Source organism: Rhinatrema bivittatum, chromosome 17 (genome assembly GCF_901001135.1).
Source record: "Rhinatrema bivittatum chromosome 17, aRhiBiv1.1, whole genome shotgun sequence".
Classification (NCBI taxonomy): Eukaryota; Metazoa; Chordata; class Amphibia; order Gymnophiona; family Rhinatrematidae; genus Rhinatrema; species Rhinatrema bivittatum.
The window spans coordinates 48169528-48185221 of record NC_042631.1 but is presented as its reverse complement, the minus strand read 5'-3'; the positions used below and the strand labels follow the sequence as shown (position 1 = coordinate 48185221).

Genomic DNA, 15694 nt, shown 5'->3' with positions numbered 1-15694 from the left:
AGGTGAAAAATTTTATGGCTTAAAAAGTGTGCCTCGGGTTGGGGATTATTTGCATTGCATTGTAATAGCTTCATCTACATGGCATTTGCAAGTGATGAGCGCTATTAGCTACGCCTTTGTTTGGACTGCACATTTTGGATGAGCTGATCCCCTCATTGCATTGGGGGTTATGGACACGCATCCAAAAAGCACGTCCAACTGATTGTCAAGCTGCGCGCTAGGCTAGGCCCCATCGTGCTGTATTCTATTCATGCATGGTATTGTTTTTGTCAGTTGTATGTCAAGAAAATGTTTATAAATAGAGTTTCGAGAAGGAAAGGATCAGCAGGCATTCTGCATTCTCCTCCCAGTGGCCTGCTGATTGTAGCCAGAATCTAGGAGCTGGTACATAACTGAAAACGCTCCATGCTGGGAAAAACTAGGAGCAACTGAACAGTTGCTGACTCTTAAGCAACTTTTTTTGTTTTTTGGGTTTGTTTGTTTTTTTAGAATAAAAACATTCAACCCCTAAAGGTCTCACCACTCACCTATATGCCAAGGGTCTCCGGGCTCAAACTGCAGGAACTTAGACGTACATCTCCTAACCAACAAAACGGGATATTTAGAAGCACTATAGCTATAGAGAGCCACTGCTAATTTTTAAAAAATGAAGGCGTGTTGATGAATACCTAATTAGTGAAATAGGTGTAAACCCCTTCCGGGTTCACTAAAGGGAGCTATACTTAACTGTGAGGAATCTTCCAGCAATGGGAGGTGTGAGATGGGTGAGTAATCAACATGAGGGTCCTTTCCCCAAAGGGGATGGGTTTGGAGGTGTATAAAAGTGCTTTTCACAAGGCGCAAAGGAAAGCTTTGTGAAGATTGCTGAAGAAGTGCGGAGGAGTTTTGAGTTTGGTTGGGGGAGCTAGGAAAGAGCAAAATAGCTGTGACCTTACCTGGGGTTCCAATCTGGATTGTGGGAGAGGAGGAACTCTCAGAAAAATGTCAACCACCAGAAGACAGTGGGAGAACGTTTCCCAGCTCTGTTTAATAGTCTTTCCCCCATCCTGTGCAAGTGGTCTGTGGCTGGGAAAGTGGCCCCCTCCCCTGAGGGACATGGCCAAGAGCGTTTTGATGTGTTCCAGACTCGTTTTTGATTATGTTTATTTATTTTATTTATTTAACAGCTTTTCTATACCGACATTAGTGGAAACATCATGTTGGTTTACATCAAACTAAAGGTGGAAAATACAAAGAACAGGGAAGGGGAATGGGACTACAAAGGACAGTAACAAGAGTAACGGGTAACATAGTAGAGAGGGTAATATAAGAGAAACGCAATTAACAGGTTAACAATAATGTAACGGAAGGAACTAGCGGCATAATATTGTTGCAAAGAGTTTAGAGGCACGGGTCCCAATCTGGGTAAGCCTGTTTGAAGAGCCAGGTTTTTAACTTTTTCTTGAATTTGATGGTGCATGGCTCGAGGCGGAGATTCGTGGGTAGTGGTGTTTGAAAAACCCGCAGCTTTTTACTATCTTTGTGGAAATTTTTCAGTTTGGCCCCATTGATTTTTATGGTCTAAGATGGCCCCCATGTGTCTCTGAGGGGGGCAGGGCAAAGGAAAAGCAGCTTGTGACTATTCATCAATGGTTGGAGCAGGTGACTTCCTGATAGAAGAGCCTCAGGAGATTCTGACATCAGCCAGGGAGGAGGATCTGCCTGGAGGAGGTCCTCTAAGATGTACCTGCTTCTGTCCCTGGCGGTCATGCTGCCTGCATCTGAGAAGGAGCACGGTTGCCGGGCTGGGACACTGATTCTGTCCTTTGGTAAGGAGTTCTGTGTTGCAGCCATTTCTTGTTCTGCCTCTGGAGGTGCTTGTACCAGGAAGCAATCTCCCTGAGACAGTGTCCCTGGGAAGGCAAAGGTTGGCCCAAGTAAAAGTTCCCTGGGCTGGTCAAAGTCTCTACCACCTAGGATCCTGCCCTCCCGAATTAGTTGCTGCTGATACTGCTGAAGCAGCTGACTGCGAAGCTGACTGCCACCACTGTTGAGGTGCGGAAGCCGGCTTCCATTGTAGCGGTTGCCAAGAGAAGAAGCCACTCCCATCATTTGCAGCTTCTATGAAACTCTGCAGCCTAGAGTCAGTGCTGTACTCACATGAAGGAGGAGAGAAGAAACAGGAATGAGGTGAGGCCTAGCCCCAGGAACAGGAAATGGCTGCACTGGGAGGTGAACAGAGCCCAGAATATATGTCCGCAGGGCCGGAGAGTATTGCTGCTGGGATCCACTCCTTCCCTCAGTAAAGATATTAGCCATGGAAGTGGCTGAGAAACAGCGGCAGGGACGCAGAGGCAGCCCCATAGATATGTGATGGCTGTGGCTGTGAGAGTCCCTGAACAGGATCCTCTGTCCCTCTGTGAGTTGCAGGCCTGTGCCGGTGAAGAACCAAAGAGGGCCAATTACATTAGGGGCAAGCTGGTATGGGAATAAAAGTGGCAGACAACTGGGTGGACTATGTGGGCCAATTGGTATTTCTCTGCCAACATTTGCTATGCTCTATAAAAGTTACTCAGGTGTTTTAGCAATGGTAATGCTTATTGGGTTCAGACTCAGATTAACCATAAATGTTTCTAAACTTTCAATGATTCCAAAAGGAACCTAGAATACATGTAATTTTTTCAACTGACCAAAAAATTCAGGTGTCTTGGTTTTGCAGTAAGCAAGGGTGAGAGAAGACAGAAGGTTTACTTAAATCAGATTCCTTATTTCAGGATCTCGTGTTTTCTTTTATCAAGGTGGGACTCCGTGCCCCGAGGTTTTTTGTGCCAAAGTTTTGACAGTTTTGGCCTGGAACAGTTTATGCTATGACTTACTTTTCTTTTTTTTTTTTTTTCCAATGGAGAAAGATGCAAGTATGAGGTGCAAAAAAAACCAAAAAAAACAAACCGTGTAGACTTAAAATTCTTAAATCAATAAGTGAAAGTCCAGAGAGATCTTGAGAAACTCACCAACCTGCCACTGCTGCAGGTCATGAGATCTCAGTTTCTCACTAATGTGCCACTACTACTGGACATAAAATATTTAAGGATCACATAAGTGTGCTACATACTGTGAATCTTGAAATACTTCTTCAGGTAAGATATCATATGCCATCTCATTCACGTGGCTCAGCTGAGCAACAAGAAAGGTATAAGTTTATAGTCAATACTCTACAGGAAAAAGAAAAATTGATTGACTCTGTCTTTTCTTAAGGTGTGAAGGGAAACCTTACAGAAGAAGAAGTTCCATTGGGAATCAGCCTGGTAGTGACTGCTGGAAATGTCCTTCTGTCTGTATACTTCCTGGTGTGGGAGACATATGTACTGAGAGCAGACATCATTATCAATGCAGTCCTGCTCATCCTCTATGGACTGGAGAGCATCCTGGACTTCTTCTCTATTGCTGCATTTGTCAGCTAAACTTCAGGACTGCTAACATTCCCAGTGCACTGATTTATACTGATATTTCTGGGTGAGAAAGGACACAATGGAGGTAATTTTCAAAGGAATTGCACGTGTAAATGTAACATGCTATCAAAAGCCCATTTACATGCTTAAAGTGCTTTTACAGGTACAAAACCCAGTTTTAAGAGTGTAAGTCCTTTTGAAAATTACCCCAAAATGTATTATTTTTTTATGAATTTGAAAATAATAAAACAAAATAAAACCTGCTCAAGCAAAATAGCAGATTTAGGAAATTGGAAATATTTTGCTTGAGCAGGCTTTTGTTTTTTTGTTTTATTATTTTCAAATTCATTAAAAAAATACATTTTGGGGTAATTTTCAAAAAGACTTACACTCTTAAAACTGGGTTTTGTACATGTAAATGCACTTAAAGCATGTAAAGAAACAAAATTACATGCTATCATTATTAGAAAACCAGATACATTAGTTCGTCATGGGGGGGGGAGGACCACCCCAGGAGAGGGAAACATTATGTAAAGAAAAAGGACAATGGCCTGCACGTCTTAAGCTTCAGATATAATGAACAAGTCTTAAATGGTTCCCCACAAGACACCGACACAGAGACTACGACCTTCTTGGACAGGAATGCCAGTAACTGAGAAGACTCAAGAAAAATATATTATACTCCCTGAAATGGTACAATACATTTGCAAGGACAATACGAAAGAAAAGCAGACCTAACTGCACTAGCTTACGCCTCATCCACAAAAGTTGCTTCTTCCTCTTTTGTGTTGCACGAGCCCCATTTGGAAAGATTTGCTTCTTCTAACTCCCTGTCTGAATCCATAACTAGTGGCCTGATCAGAACTGGCAGCGATACCACAGCTCCATCCAACCTCTCAACCAATTCAGTCAAAGCAAGAGTAGCGAGGGACCCCTGCGCTGGCTGGCCCTCTGCCACTTTCCTCTTGCCCTGAGTAAGGCAATTTATTTTCAGAGAGGGTGAAAAGATGCTGAAGGCACCTTTAACACAAAAAAGAAAAAAAAAAAAACAGGAAAATTAATTAGGTGCAAATTTCTAGACCTGAAAACATTTTCCAAATTTTCAAACTTGCTGTGTAACATTAAATTACCTTTAAACAAGCAAGAATTATTAAGTTCAAACTTCTTTAGCCTTTCATCATGCAAAGCAATATTTTCCCCCAGCTGAGTTATTTGATTTTTGAGTGTTGAAGAGTATGAGACCTCCATTTCAATTTTGGTAGATAATTATTGAAACTGGCCAGACAGGGAAAATTGCAGTACAGCTCTAGGGTTCCCACATCAATTCAAGATGGAAAGATTCAAGGGGCTTGAGACATCCCAGAAGGAGAATTTCCTGACCCTGCACCAACTGACTGGCGGCCTCCAGAATGCCCCTACCAAGGACTCTGCTCTGCCTCAGCCAACTCCTGCATCTGCAATACCATTTCATCCAATTTCAGTTTCGAAAGAAATTAAAAACATGTCTCATGTAACGTGCTTTCTGAGTGATTAGTGGGATGGTTTCAGCTGCTTTTATGAGTCATTAATAGGATGTTTTCTGGATGATTATGGTCTGTGGAACTTTTGTTTCATTGTGCTATTTGTTTTAATGTTATGACTATGTTGAAAATCATTTTGAGAGATGTAATCAGTAAAGTGATTAACAAATATTTTTAAAATAAAATAAATTGCAGTTCTGTCCAGTGGCCCCAGCTCTCCAACACTCAGGCCAATGTTTTCTCCTCCTGTCACTCCCCTGGCATAAACCAGGCTCGCCCGTGCAGAGGGGGAAGGGGTCACCATCTGCTTTCTAGACAGAGGGGCTCAAACCTTGGAGGGTAGCAGAGATTCAAGGGATTAGCAGAACTTTACCATTCCCCCACTCACATCCAGCAAGCCCCTATATGCAAATATTATGAGTTGGGTCATAAAGGAAGCTATGTTTGGGTTTGCCAGGATTATCAGTACAGGCCATCGGCCATGTTTTGAAAATAGCCATTCCATTGCATCTAGGAATAAAGCTGTAGTTCATAAAGGAAATGAGTACCAAAAGGAAACAAGGGACATTATTTATCCCCAAAGAATTCTACATTTAAAGGTCACTATTCAGTGTCATGATCAGCGGCAAATTTATCCGGGGAAAGTTACATTTATTTATTTATTTTATTTACAACTAGAGTTGGTCAAAACAGTTTACAAAATAAAATATGCATAATAAAAACATAAAAATCACATCATATGGACTAAAAGTACATAATTAAAAACATGAAAAATTTATCACATCAAAAGGACTGGCTCAAGAATACAGACAAAGACCAGAGGTAGCTCAATGGTAGAAGCTAATGCGTGTCTGGAACTGTTTGGAGAGAAATTCAGGAGGAGGAAGGTGAACTAAATGCGATAGAGAACAAGTACGTTTTTAGCTTTTTCTTAAAAGTCTTTGGGGTTGGTGATCTGTCTTAAGAAATCTGGGATAGAATTCCAGAGTAGGGGGCCAGCGACTGAAAAAGCGCGTCTCCTGGTTATATTGAGCCTAGCTAGATGGATGATAGGGACTTTGAGCACGTTTTTGTTTAAACCCACAAGTGTCTGGCTGGTATATGCAGAGAGATGTGCATAACCCGATCGAGGAAGGGTTGTGTATGACAGAATGAATTTTGTATTGAATTCTGAAGTAAACAGGGAGCTAATGTAGGGATTGTAAGGCTGGAGTAATGTGATCTTTCCAAGAAGTGCCTGTTAAAATGCACGCAGCAGTATTTTGGATCAACTGCAGGGGAAGAAGGGCACTGTCAGGGAGACCAAGGTAAAGGGCATTACAGTAATCTAATCCAATGAAGATCAGAGATTGTAACACCTGCGTAACTTGTCCCAGATACTCAGCAGAACTTACACAAGTCTTCCACTGAAAATACTTGCATAAAGTTACTACTATAATTTTTCCAACCAGACTTGTTTACATCCCACTGACATTCTTTGTGATCTTTGGCAAGTCACTTCACACTCTGTTACTTCAGGACGCTAGTGCAGGTCTCGATGCTTGCACGGTACAATTTAAAGGGCTCTGAGGCTAAAACTATACCCTCCAAAGTTAAAAAGTCTCCCCGCCCCAGGGAGTCTCCTAAGACCTCCGCCCATCCTCTCTGCTGCCTCCTATTGAGACAATGCCGAATCAAAAAGTAAAAAAAATATTTTTAATCGGACATTGATGCCCCGCTCCCTTCCCTAACCCTCCCCTTTTGTCAAAATCTCCCCGTTCCAAACAAATCTCCCTGCACCAGCTGACATTCTCTAGTTCCCCCCCCCCCCCCTTCCCAAACAACCAAAATCTCTTGTAACTAGTGGGCTCCCTCCCCCATCCCCTTATATCAAAAAAAGATCTGGTGGTCTGGGGGGTCCTCTCCCCCACCCTCCATAATCCCCACATACCTCAAATAAGCATCTTTGATGGGGTAGTGGAAGTTAGGCGTACATCCTCGCTTCGGGCCTACCAACCAGCCATTGCTCCTATCATGGAAAATTACATTGACCGGTTCCGGAGCTAGGGGGCACTCCAAGCCTCTACTGCCTCTCCAATGATCGTTATTCTTTCAAATCCTTCAGGTGCCTCTACTCTATTGCAGATCTTAGTATCATCTGCAAAAAGATAAAACCTTTTCCTTCTATCCCCTACGCAATGTCACTTACAACGATAGGGGCGAATTTTAAAAGGGTTATGCGTGTATATTACACGCGTAACCCCGAAAACCCGCTCCTGCGCGGGCCGAGCCTATTTTGCATAAGCCCGGCGACACGCGCGTGTCCCGGGGCTTGAAAAAAGGGGCGGGGAGTGGGCGGGGCGGGGCGAGACCAAGGCCTCCTGCACAGCAGCCATGCCAGGGGATCGTGCGCCGGCACTTGGCTGGCGCGTGCAGCCTACACCTGCCCAGAGGCAGGCACAACTTTTAAAGGTAGGGGGTGATTATGTAGGGGAAGGGAGGGGAAGATGGGGGAGCGGAGGGAATGGGGAAAGCCATCGGGGCTTCCCTAGGGCTCGGCGCGTGCAAGGTGCACAAGTGTGCACCCCCTTGCACGCGCCGACCCCGGATTTTATAATATGCGTGCAGCTGCGCGCACATGTTATAAAGGCGGGCTTAGATTTGTGTGCCGGGTTGCACACAGCTACTAAAATCTGGCCCATATTGAACAGAATCTGTCCCAAAACCGATCCTTGAGGCATTCCAGTTAACACTGTTCTCTCTTCAAACTAGGCTCCATTTACCATTACATGCTGTCTCCTCAGTCAACCAGTTTGTAATCCACTCCTCTACCTTGGCACTCACTCTCAACTTCTTATCTTATTCATGAGCCTTCTATGTGGAACCCAAAAACTTTGCCGAAATCCAAGTACATCATATCAAGTACCCTTCCTTGATCCCATTTCCTAGTCAGCAAATCCAAAAAATCAATCATATTTATCTGACAGGATCTTCCCCTGGTGAATCAGTGCTGCCTCAGGTCTAGCAACCTACCAGATTGTAAATAGTTCTCTGTCCTTTCCTTTAGTAGAATCTCTATTAATTTTCCCACCACCGAGATAAGGCTAACCAGCCTGTAGTTTTTAGCTTCCTGTCTGCTACTGCCCTTGTGAAGCAGAACCACAACTGCTTTTCTCCTGTCCTGCGGCACTCCCATTTCCAGGGATCTTTGAACAAGTCTCTGAGCTCACACAGTATCCTGGGATGTACCTCATCCAGCCCCATGGCCTTGTCTACTTTAAGTTTTCCTAGGTCTTCCCATACATTCTTTCCTGTAAATGGGGTCACATCTACCCAATTCCCATCCATGGTCTTGTCAACCAGCAAAGGTCCTTCTCCAGGGTCTTCTTTAGTGAGCATCGAACAGGTGGAGCACACTGTTAGCCCGGGTTTGGACGCGCGTTTTTGACGCGCTAGCTTTACCCCTTATACAGTAAGGGGTAATAGCATGTCGAAAATGCACGTCCAACCCCCCCCCCCCCACCCCGAAACTAATAGGGCCATCAACATGCAAATGCATGTTGATGGCCCTATTAGTTATTCCCGCGCGATATGGAAAGTAAAATGTGCAGCCAAGTCGCACATTTTACTTTCAGAAATTAACGCCTGCCCAAAGGCTGGCGCTAATTTCTGCCGGCACCGGGAAAGTGCACAGAAAAGCAGAAAAAACTGCTTTTCTGTGCACCCTCCAACTTAATATCATAGCGATATTAAGTCGGAGGCCCCAAAATTAAAAAAAAATCAAAAAGTTTAAAAAAAAAAGTTTAATCTGCCGGTGGCCTGCGGCTCGGAAGACGGATGCTCAATTTAGCTGGCGTCCGTTTTCCGAACCCGTGGCTATCAGCGGGCTCGAGAACCGACACCAGAAAAATTGAGCGTCGGCTGTCAAACCCGCTGTCAGCTGCCGCTCCTGTCAAAAAGGGGGCGCTAGGGACGCGCTGGTGTCCCTAGCGCCTCTTTTTACCGCGGGCCCTAATTTGCATCTTCTCCCCCCCCTGAATCGCGCGCACAGGAGAGCGGGTGCTCACCCACTCTTCCGCGACTTTTACTGAATCGGTCAGATTGTTCCTTGTCACCTTTCAATTTTAATAAATCACCTCGGGCCTTCCTTCTTTCTCTAATATATCTAAAAATGTTTTGTCATCTTGCTTTACCTCTTTGGCAGTCCTTGCTTCCCTTTGACCTTTTGCTTTCCTGATTTCTTTCCTTTTCTCCCTCAGATTTACCAAGTATTCTTCCTTGTGTGCCTCAGTTTAGGATCCTTTGGATGTCTTGTTGTTTTTGCCTTTATTTGTTCAGCCACCTCCTTTGAGAACCAGATTGATTTTTTTATCCTCTTACTTATGTTTACTTTTCTAAAATATAGATTTTGTTGCCTGTGAAATAGCTCCTTTTAATTTGTTCCATTTCATCCATTTTCTCCTGGTTTCCTAGCTCTTCCTTCAGATCTCTCTCCATTTTCACAAAGTCTGTATTTTTTAAATTAAAAACTTGGATTTTCATGTGACTTCTCTATATCCTGGCTGTGCTATCATCTGATGATCACTAGTGGTCAGGTGAGCACCTACCCGGACATTAGAGATGTTATCCCCAATTGTAAGCATTTGGTTAGGTGTCCCTCCCTCCCTCATGGATTCTATTATCATTTCTTTGAGCAGAACCCCTTGAAAGGCATCCATTATCTCTCTACTTCTTTCAGATTCTGCAAAAGCAGTACTCCAGCAGATTAAAATCTCCAAAGAAAAACACTTCTCCTTTCTTTCCCACCTTTTGGATGTCTTTGATCAGATCTCTTTCCAATTATTCTGTTTGAATTGGAAACCTGTAGACCACACCAGTGTAAATGGTAGCACCATCTTCTTTTTTTAAGGCAGTCCATAATGCTTCTTCCCTACCCCACATCCCTTGCATTTCAATCGCTTGGTGTGCCATGGTAAATAGTAGGGATGTGAATCGTTTTTCAACGATTAAAATTATCGTCCGATAATGTTTATATCGTCTTAAATCGTTATAGAACACGATACAATAGAAATTCTAACGATTTATCGTTAAAAATCGTTAAATCGTGTTAGTGCGCACTAACTCCCCGTTAGTGCGCACTAACTGAAAATGATACAAATAAACACTTTCCAGGTCACTGAAGGTCAGTTAGGAATGAATATGTGTTCCTATTGGCTGGCTGCCCTCTTATCTATTGATGTTACCAAGGTTACCACTGAGGTGATGGTTGGGGGGATGGGAAATGGAACTGGAAACTAACGAACACCAACAGAAAATGAAACAAAGTGTTCACACTTCCCAGGTCAGTAAAGGTCACTTAGGAATGAATATGTATGTATGTATTCCTATTGGCTGGCTGTGCTCTTATCTATTGATGTTACCAATATGGTTGGGGGGATGTGAAATGGAAACAGTTGGAAGCTTGACAAAAAAAGTAATGTAATGATCAGCACTCACGTGACTAGAACTTGTTTGTTTATTATTTTTGTTAGCAGGCACCTGAAATGCTAGTGCATGTTGAATTTGCCAATCACTGTGCATTTTAGAAAGGTGGTCCTGGCTGGAACTGTACACAGTTCAAATATATGTAATTGATTGTTGGTAAGTGTATTTTTTAAGTAGCCACACTGGCACCAGTATGTTTACTTTTCCTCCTACTTAACTCACTAGCTCAGCTTTGTAAGAAGGGCTTCTCTGCTTGTGTGTTGTTTTTGTTTGGTGTGAGGAGAGCAGAAACATCAGATCTTTATTCAATCTACTACAGTCATCTCTTACAGTGCCCTATCCCTATTAATACCAGGAGTGTTGTGATCTTCCTGCACACAGTGCCCTAACCCTGATACCAGTCTGAGACAGCTCCCTCCCTGCATTACTAGTGAGAGGCTGGCTTCACAGACAGGGGGGAGCTGCCTGACCCTCACTCCTGACTTCCCCCATGTCCCAGCTAGTGAATGGTGTGTGGGTGAGGGGGGGGGGAGGATGGTGAAGTCTGAGACAGCTCCCTCCCTGCATTACTAGTGAGAGGCTGGCTTCACAGACAGGGGGGAGCTGCCTGACCCTCACTCCTGACTTCCCCCATGTCCCAGCTAGTGAATGGTGTGTGGGTGAGGGGGGGGGGGGAGGATGGTGAAGTCTGAGACAGCTCCCTCCCTGCATTACTAGTGAGAGGCTGGCTTCACAGACAGGGGGGAGCTGCCTGACCCTCACTCCTGACTTCCCCCATGTCCCAGCTAGTGAATGGTGTGTGGGTGAGGGGGGGGGGAGGATGGTGAAGTCTGAGACAGCTCCCTCCCTGCATTACTAGTGAGAGGCTGGCTTCACAGACAGGGGGGAGCTGCCTGACCCTCACTCCTGACTTCCCCCATGTCCCAGCTAGTGAATGGTGTGTGGGTGAGGGGGGGGGGTGGATGGTGAAGTCTGAGACAGCTCCCTCCCTGCATTACTAGTGAGAGGCTGGCTTCACAGACAGGGGGGAGCTGCCTGACCCTCACTCCTGACTTCCCCCATGTCCCAGCTAGTGAATGGTGTGTGGGTGAGGGGGGGGGGGGGAGGATGGTGAAGTCTGAGACAGCTCCCTCCCTGCATTACTAGTGAGAGGCTGGCTTCACAGACAGGGGGGAACTGCCTGACCCTCACTCCTGACTTCCCCCATGTCCCAGCTAGTGAATGGTGTGTGGGTGAGGGGTGGGGGAGGATGGTGAAGTCTGAGATAGCTCCCTCCCTGCATTACTAGTGAGAGGCTGGCTTCACAGACAGGGGGGAGCTGCCTGTCCCTCACTCCTGACTTCCCCCATGTCCCAGCTAGTGAATGGTGTGTGGGTGAGGGGGGGGGGGAGGATGGTGAAGTCTGAGACAGCTCCCTCCCTGCATTACTAGTGAGAGGCTGGCTTCACAGACAGGGGGGAGCTGCCTGTCCCTCACTCCTGACTTCCCCCATGTCCCAGCTAGTGAATGGTGTGTGGGTGAGGGGGGGGGGGTGGATGGTGAAGTCTGAGACAGCTCCCTCCCTGCATTACTAGTGAGATGCTGGCTTCACAGACAGGGGGGAGCTGCCTGACCCTCACTCCTGACTTCCCCCATGTCCCAGCTAGTGAATGGTGTGTGGGTAAGGTGGGGGGGAGGATGGTGAAGTCTGAGACAGCTCCCTCCCTGCATTACTAGTGAGAGGCTGGCTTCACAGACAGGGGGGAGCTGCCTGACCCTCACTCCTCCGGGGTATTGTGATCTTCCTGCACACAGTGCCCTATCCCTGATACCAGGGGTGTTGTGATCTTCCTGCATGCAGTGCCCTATCCCTATTAATACCAGGAGTGTTGTGATCTTCCTGCATGCAGTGCCCTATCCCTATTAATACCAGGAGTGTTGTGATCTTCCTGCATGCAGTGCCCTATCCCTGATATCGGGATGTGTGCAAGAAGATCACAACACCCCCGGTATCAGGAATAGGGCACTGTGTGCAGGAAGATCACAACACCCCCAGTATCAGGAATAGGGCACTGTGTGCAGGAAGATCACAACACCCCTGGTATTAGGGATAGGGCACTGTGTGCAGGAAGATCACAACACTCCTGGTATTAATAGGGATAGGGCACTGTGTGCAGGAAGATCACAATACCCCTGGTATCAGGGTTAGGGCACAAGTTCTAGTCACATTGACTGATCACATTACTTGTTTTGTCAAGCTACCAACTGTTTCCATTTCCCATCCCCCATATACTGTCAGTAGGAAACTTGGTAACATGAATAAATAAGAGGGCAGCCAATAGGAATACATATTCATTCCTAAACTGACCTTAACTGACCTGAAAAGTGTCAAATTGTATCATTTTCAGTTAGTGCGCACTAACTCCCAGTTAGTGCGCACTAATCGGAAAAAACGATTTTTAACGATTTTTTAACTAAAAAATCGTGCCTAAGACGATTTTCTTGCCCTGCCACACGATTTCTATCGTTAAGACGATATGGAAAACGATTCACATCCCTAGTAAATAGGCAGACAAGGCTTCTTTCAGTGGTTTTATTTATAGTGCATATCAAAATATAGCTTATCTGCGTACCTTCAACAGTAAACACAGAGATAATCACCAATTAGATACAGGCTTTACCTTTAGGACAGCAATGTTGCACAGGAGCTGCCTCCTTCTGGATACCTGGGCCTAGTCTACTGCTCTCAGCTAGGTTCCGCCTCTTAACCTCCCCGGCTGGGAGCTATAGGATTTAAGGTGGACCAGGCATCTAGCCTGGTCCCACACAGATTAAAGAGGGAAAGTAGGATCACTTCAATACAGTTGGATATTGTTTTTGACATAAAGAGCTACTCCTCCCCCTTTTCTGTTCTCTCTGTCCTTCCTTAACACGTTGTAGCCCAGGATGGCTGAATTCCAGTCACGAGACTCATTGAATCAGGTCTCTGTAATAGCAACAATGTCCAAGTCCACCTCCACCATTAGGGCCTGCAGGTCTTGGATTGTATTGCCCAGACTAATAGCATTTGTGGCCATAGCTTTCCAAGTTTTCTCCCTCGGTTTTCTGCTCTTCCTAGTCACTTTTTCTTCTCCTTTGCATTAGCATGGAATATTGAGCTGATTGATGTTATTTTCGTCTCACTTCCTATATTGCTTGGGGGTGACATTCTAATTTCATTGGCCATCTTCTGCCACCCCCATTCTTTAATTTAAATGTCTGATGCTGTATGACCTGAATTTTTCATTTAGGATCTTCTTTCCTGCCACTGTCAAATGTAGGCTATCCTTACAGTATAGACTTTTACTGCTCCATACATGTCCCCAGACTCCAATGTACCCAAATCCACTATATTTACACCATGTTTTGAACCATGTATTGAAATTTTCTATCCGACTTATCCTTTCCTTTCCCTTTCCTTGAACAGGAAATTTTCCAGAAAAGGTAATAGTCTTTGCTATATCTCTATTCTCCTTCCCCAGGTTCTGGAAATAAGTTTGTACTGCTTGGTTACGCTTATAGCAAGATTGTTGGTCCGCAGATGGATGATAACATTGATATTAGAGTCCTTACTTTCTTCTTCATGATTTGTATTTCTACCAGCTGAGTATCCAAGAAGGCATTTAACTATTGTGTCCCCCTCAAAATAAGATCCCAGATTTGTTCCTCTAAAGGCTGAGACTCCCAGAAGAAGGAGCTTTCTTTTATGAGATTTGTTAATGTTAAAGGGAAACACTTACCCTCCAGGACTTAGATAAGGGTCCCAAGTGGGCTGGGGTTATTCTTGTTTGGGCAAGAAAAATGGTAATATCATTTTTTTTAATTTTTTTTTAACAGAGTCCCAAAATAGTTCTTCCCAAGCTGAAGACACCAAGTGGAAGTCCTCAAAATATCTCAAAATGGTCTTACAGTTCTCAAGCAGGTCTCTCTCTCTCTCTTTCTCTCTGGATCCCTCGATGAAAAGAGGATCCAACCAGGAACACCACAGTTCTCTCAATTTTCCTCCTTCAGGACAGGAAGAGGGCAGCAAAACCTTCCTCCCAGGTCCTCTAACTAAACATATTCTTCCTCCAAACTGATGTCAAACACCAGAAGTAACTTGCAGCAGGTCACCAACATATCTCTGTCCTCAAAGAAGATGCAAATCACCCCAGGGAGAGACTTCCTGTAATGTCTCTCCAGGCCAAAATCCAGGGGTCTCGCAAGGCTTCTTACAACAAAAAACCCTGGAAAGTTCCAAAAGCAATCCGGAAGACCCAACCAGCCAAGGAGTGGAGTGGAATGGCAGCTTTCCGACCTTTTCCTAAAACTGGAAGCAGATGGTGCCTGAGTCCACATAGGCCCAAAATCCAAACTAAGCAAAAGCTCCCGCACTTCACTGACTCCAAAATTTAAGCTGCACTGCCCCTCCCTCTATGAGAGAGAACTGCTTTTATACCCACAAGAGGAATGGCCATCCCACCACCCTTAAGAGAAGGGGCTGTACCGAGCAGTGTCTCCCCTAATTTACTAACTTGTCTGTCCTAACTCAAGGAGTTTCTAGGGCTTTACTGGTAATGAACCCAAGGAGTCATTACACATCTACCAGCTAAGAAAGCAAAGCAAATTGTGGGTAGAGATTAGCAGCCAATCCACAAATCGAAAAAGTTCTTCCCAGGGGCATGCGCCTTTGGCACATGGCTTCGGCCATGCTGCAAGGCACAGATTATTTAGGGTGGGGTCCGATGCACCCAAATGATGGTAACTGCAGTGCTTCAAGGCCTCTCCTCACCAGCTTGTGAGACATTGGAGCTGGAACCAAAATCTGGGTGAGGCCAGGTGGAACAGCCTCTCTCCTCACTGTCAGGGCGCAGATTATATAGGGTAGGGCTCGATGCTCCCAGATGATGTTGGCTGCAGTGACTCAAGGCCTCTCCTCACCAACTAGTGCTCCAAGGAAGCTGGAACCAAAATCCAGGTAAGGCAAGGAGAAACAACCTTTCTTCCCACAGTCCCCCACTTCAAACAAACTAGGTACCCCAAATAGTGCAACAGTTTCCAGATTCTCCCCCCCCCCCCCCATACACAAACAGACACACATACCCACTCTCCTGCCACAACGAGTTGCTTCCTACAGCTCTCCACCTAGAAAATCCCTACTCCTCCCTCCTAATGGCAACCACAATGCCAGAAACAGTGAACTATAAAACCTGCGATTCCAAGCAGGCTTCCTGTCCAGGCTCAGAACTTGCATTCTTAAACAAAAACAGAAAAAGAAGTGCCTTG

General features: G+C 45.2%; 1 protein-coding gene across 3 annotated transcripts in view; it reads left to right on the top strand.

Annotated features, from left to right (window-relative positions):
- The window catches only part of TMEM80 (transmembrane protein 80), a 72755-nt gene extending 67493 nt beyond the window's left edge, over positions 1–5262 (top strand). For all 3 annotated transcript variants that reach the window (XM_029582221.1, XM_029582222.1, XM_029582223.1), the window contains one exon: positions 3235–5262. In XM_029582221.1, coding sequence (XP_029438081.1) covers positions 3235–3440 — 206 coding nt within the window. In that variant the 3' untranslated portion in view covers positions 3441–5262. The remainder of the gene's footprint in view (positions 1–3234) is intronic.
- The last annotated feature ends 10432 nt before the right edge of the window (positions 5263–15694 follow it).